The sequence below is a fragment of the Penaeus chinensis genome, chromosome 1 (genome assembly GCF_019202785.1).
Source record: "Penaeus chinensis breed Huanghai No. 1 chromosome 1, ASM1920278v2, whole genome shotgun sequence".
NCBI lineage: Eukaryota > Metazoa > Arthropoda > Malacostraca > Decapoda > Penaeidae > Penaeus > Penaeus chinensis.
This window is the reverse complement of record NC_061819.1, coordinates 31,248,361-31,253,542: the sequence shown is the minus strand read 5'-3', so window position 1 is coordinate 31,253,542 and position 5,182 is coordinate 31,248,361. Positions and strand designations below refer to the sequence as shown.

The 5,182-nt window shown below is 37.5% G+C and overlaps 1 protein-coding gene across 2 annotated transcripts in view; it reads right to left on the bottom strand.

Moving 5' to 3' along the window:
* Positions 1–931: 931 nt before the first annotated feature.
* Positions 932–5,182, bottom strand: part of LOC125025158 (microtubule-associated protein 1B-like) — a 66,401-nt gene continuing 62,150 nt past the window's right edge. For both annotated transcript variants that reach the window (XM_047613136.1, XM_047613144.1), the window contains one exon: positions 932–5,182. This exon is cut by the window's right edge and continues 1,374 nt beyond it. In XM_047613136.1, coding sequence (XP_047469092.1) covers positions 1,029–5,182 — 4,154 coding nt within the window. In that variant the 3' untranslated portion in view covers positions 932–1,028.

The window sequence follows — 5,182 nt, the reverse complement described above, 5'->3', positions numbered from 1 at the left end:
ACAGAAAATGATGCCGATCACAATACGTTTCTACATTAGGTGTACCTAGCATTGCAATGTATATAGGGCTATCTAACTTAGCAGTGTATCTGTATTATTTATATCTAATCTTGTATTATATCATGAAGAGTACTTGAATCTGTTACCATCAATATATAAATATGTATATATATAAATATATATATATATATATATATATAAATATATACATATATAAATATATATATATATATATATATATATATATATATAAATATATATATAAATATATATATATATAAATATATATATAAATATATTTATATATATATATATATATATTTCCAATATACTATTTATAATTAGATATGAAGATTCCAGTGCTGAAATCCAATCCCTTCCGACCTAAGAGTCCTCATATTGTGACAGTTAGTTTGCAGCTTTTAAAATACCTTTCTAAGGGATCGAGTTAAAACAATTCCTAACACCAATTTAAAAAATCAAGAGAAGAAGCACAGCCTGAAGACTAAGTTTGATAAATGTGAAATCTGAGGTAACTTTTTGATTCTACAACAATGTAAATACCTGTTCCCCTTATACTTATAATGTTCCATAATTATTCGCAAACTCTTCAATGCATATTAGATATAAAGACACTGGCTGTCGGCTTTTCATTTTTTCTAACTTATCATAGCATTAGACAAATAATCAGGCTTAACATTTTAACAACAAACAAAAAGTAATGAACACACTATATGTCAATGTCATGCACACTCGACCAAAAGCCTTTTTCTCATACCTTGAGTTCTGCAAACAAAAATTATATACATTAATGAAATAACATGAATGATGATGCTATAGTTAATATGAACATTTTCAGTAACCGTGAACTAATGACACAGTACTAGTGCGAAAATCTACTGGTGTGAACAGTTATCTAAACTATACAATATAAATGCTTCATTATATATTCAAAAAGGTCTCTCTAACATTCAAGTTTTATGATGCATATACAAGGCCACCTATAATTTTAGTCTTGAAGTTGGGCCCTAAGTTGGAGAACTACTGGATGTTTTAGTAGGGCTATAGAGACCTAATTTTATTGCAACTTCCTTTGGCTGCCGGGGAACATTCCTTGTTGGGAATGGATTAAATGTGATAGGTCTCATTGGACCTTCAAGTGAAACACTGGAAGATCGTGAGATTTTGGTAGTTTTGGAAGATGATTTGATAGTACTAGTACTCTTTGCTGTAGGTTCCGAATCAGAACCTTGACTGCTCATTTTCCGGTCAAGTGAAGACACTTGACTGGAAGGCATTTCCTTGGAAGGTGAAGACTTGATTTCTTTTGCTAGACTTAGTGCTTCGCTTAGATCACTGCTACTTGACTTTGCCAGGGATAGTTCATGTGGCTCAGTACTGCTACTAGAGGATTTCGTGTAACTCTCGAGCTCTCTGTTGGAGTTGCTTTTCACAGAATGTACTTCATGTTCATGCTCCTCTATGGGTGTATTGGCTGGTGTATCTGTCTCTTTGATGCTATATATCAGTGCTCCTGCGTCTTCAACTGACTTTTGCTTCATAATTCTCTCTATGATTTCTGTATTTTCTTTTACTAACTCTTGCAATTCTACCTCACTGTTTCTTCGTTTTTGCAAACCTTTCCTCTTGCCTTCTTTACTATGACTAGATTTTGTACTCTGCTGTATTAAAAAGCAGAAAATATCAGGATCAAGTGTAATATCAGCATCTAAACTCAGGGATTTGACACCCCTCCAAAGCCTCTGGCGAATAGCCTCTGAGCTTAAATCCTTTTCACTAAAGAAATCAGTTTCCATCTCTGGCCCACTGCTTTCAAACACAGCATCGTCTTCACCAGTTTCCTCGAAAGATAAAACATTTTCCTCAGAATCAATTCTACACGGAAATGCCGAAATCCTTCCCTCCAGTGATGTAGTCAATGACGATTCTCCTCGCTGTCGCCTGAAAGGAGGTTGACTTGCTTCTTGCACGTCTCCTAAACAACTAATGCTCTCATCATCTGTAACCATCTGGGAGGATGCCAGCTCATCCGTAGACTCTCCTAGCTTTGTTATCTCTAATGAGTATGGCTTCACATCACAAGATGTCTTTGAAATTGGTAGTGTCCCCTTTTGAGACTTTTTGGTGGCCCCTAATTCTGTTTCTTGGGATAACTTATCTATTGCAAATTCCACTATATCACTTGATCTTTCTACAAATAGTGAACAGACTTCAGGTGTACTATATTGGATTTTTCCAAGCTGTGCATCAATTTCATCTTTCATAAATAACAAGGCACTTTCCTCATTTCCCTTTCCAGCTGTCCTTTGTATTCCTTCTTTGTAAGAAGGCAGCTTATCTGAATTTATATGATATTCTGTTCCAGGAGGTAGATTTTTGTCTTTTGAAATAGGCTCTGTAGGTAACCAATGTATTTCTTCTCTGACCTTTTCTTGTGTTATGTTTCCATTATTCTCTATAAGCAACAATTTTGAGTCGTCGAAGAATTTTTTCAAATCTTGATCTGCTTTGTCATCTGTCCCTACCGTTGATTGTTTGGATGTTTGGCTATTTTCTGCGGGCACTGGCTCACTTTCTTTCTTACATAACTCTGAATGGGATGTTTCTCCTTGCATTTCTACGATTAAGATTTTTGCTTCATCTTGAGATTCATCTAATAAAGGCAAATTTGTTTCAAAAAAATTATCAGTGTGAGATAAATTCTCTTGCTTTGATATCCCACCTGGTTCTTCATTAAGTGATACCACTTTTTCACATTCGTACTTAGCAGTCCATGTAGCAAGTGTTTCTGGTGGAAGCAAAGCTGAAATCCTCTCTTCCAATGATATCTTAGAAGGGGCAACTGTCTCTGCTGCTGAAAGCCTGGCTGTGACATCTGTTTTGTACATATTCATCTCTGCTTGACTGTGTGTGTGCACAAATTCTCTGTCCTCTCTGGTTACTTCTGTAAGTATTTTACTCTCAAGTGGTATTATCACAGAAGAAATACTGTTATCAAGAGGACCTACATCAGATTCTCTGGAGCTGTTTGCTTGAGAAGAATTATATAAATCTTTAATCTCAGAGGAACTAGATTTTTGTTCTAATTCCTGATTACCAGCAGATTTAGAAACATCATCCATAGATCCAACAGATAACAAAGAACTTTTGATTTGTGAATGTAATAGTAATGACTTACTGTTACTTGTATGTTTGGTTGTCTTGAACTCTTCGGCATGAGTCTCTGAGACTCGTATTTCTGTTTTAGATACCAAATGGGTAACCAAAGGTACAACTGGCAAAGAGTTTTCACTGCTACAAATTGGACTTGTTGATTGTATTACGTCTACCCCTGAAATTGCAGCTTTTGATTGGTCAAGTTCAGTCCTCAAACATATTTCAGTGCCTTCTAGTTGAATATCAAGTGATTCATTGTTTGCACTTGATACTTTAGGCTGGGTGATATCTGAAAGTTCAGGAACAGTGGGATACTGACTTTCAATCTCTAAGCTTGATGATGACTGCAGGTAGCATGCATCATGGGAAGTATCTGTCTTAAAGCTATCAGTAGTCAGTGCACCTGGTTCCTTCTCAGCATCATCTGTCAACATGGAGGAGAGTTTTGACCTTGATATATTTTCTCTGAATGTAAGAACTTTTGACGACACATCAATGTCATTTTCCTCTGAAACCTCATGCATATCTTTATTCCCTATGGTGTAAGGGTCTTTAATACCGTGTTTAACACTTATATCTGAAAGTGTCACGTCCTTCGTTTCGGTACCGTCTTGTATATTAATACCGATATTAAAATGTTTTGTTGTCTCACATGGATGTCTTTCCATATCTGAGCTTGCACTGATCTCAGTGCTTCTTTGGCTAAACCCCGGAGTCTCTACAAAAGGAGTATCTTGGAGAATGGGAGAGTCGCTTATATGTTTGTTTCTCATGTTTGGATTCCTAGACTTTTGTACTTTTTCTCCAGGCAATTTTTTTGCATCTGAATCTGAGTTGAATTCAAATTCAACGTCTGGACACATATTAGAAAGTGATTTTTCTCCTGTCTCCTCTAGGGGATGAAATACAAATGTTGAAAATCCCGAAACCCCAGTATGGATTTCAAAAACATTTTTCTTTTCATCCTCAACTGTAATTTTAGGGGATTTGGGCGGGATGAGTGGCGAACTCATTCTAGATTCTGGGGGTGTAGAAGGCAGCTCTGTCTGTGACCAATTTATGCAAGCTTTAGTTTCTTGCGTGATATTTGGAGATATACTAGGAGTGTTTGTAAGAGATCTGTGTGGTGATACACTAATGGGGGAAGTTCTTGGAGATGGTGATGGAGATAATGATGGTGAGGAATCAGGGGACATCTTCACTGTCAGTGAGGTTTCACTGACAGGTACAAGTGATGGGAAATCTGGAAAGGTAGTTTCAATTGGTGACCTCTGTGGCGTGACATTGTGCTGAGCACTGAATTTATCTATCTCTTCGGGGCCTTTCATAAAGCTGACGTCACTTGGAAAAGGAATCCTTGCTATGATTTCAGCGGCTGTAAGATTTTTCCCCGCCAAGAGAACCTCCAAAGGAATCCCGTAAGAGAACGCATAACTAGGAGAATATAAAGAGCTGGGTGGCGGATTCTCAGCCTGGACTGGAATATCGCCCTCTGCTACTTCATCGGCTGCCAAGTGCGGCGAGAGAGGTAGGGATGCGGTACGTTCTGTAACCTGTTCTGGCTTTATTTCTTCCTGCGTAAAGTCAAGTTTCGTCCACTCAAATACCCCTTCTGCTAGCTTTAGTTCTATTGGTTCCTCTTCCTCTCTCTTATCAAATTTCGTCTTTCCAGATTTTTCAACTTGCACTATATTTTCCTGTACATCTTTACTTATCTCGCTTTTTCGAACACCTTCCTGTACTATTTCTTTATATGGCGCTTCCTCCCAACCTGCCCCAACTATTGCATCCTGTCTCTCATGTCCCATGTCTGGAACTGTAGCCGACTGTTCCTCCAGTCTCACTTCTACTCTTGCTTCTGGCTTTGTCTCCTCTAGCTCGCTTTTCACCTTCATCTCCTCGACTTCATTCTCTAGTTTTATTTCCTTAAGGATATTTTCGACTGCTTGTTTTTCAAGTTTTGTCTCGTTTGCTTTGTCTTCAAGCCTTATTTCCTTTGGCTTCA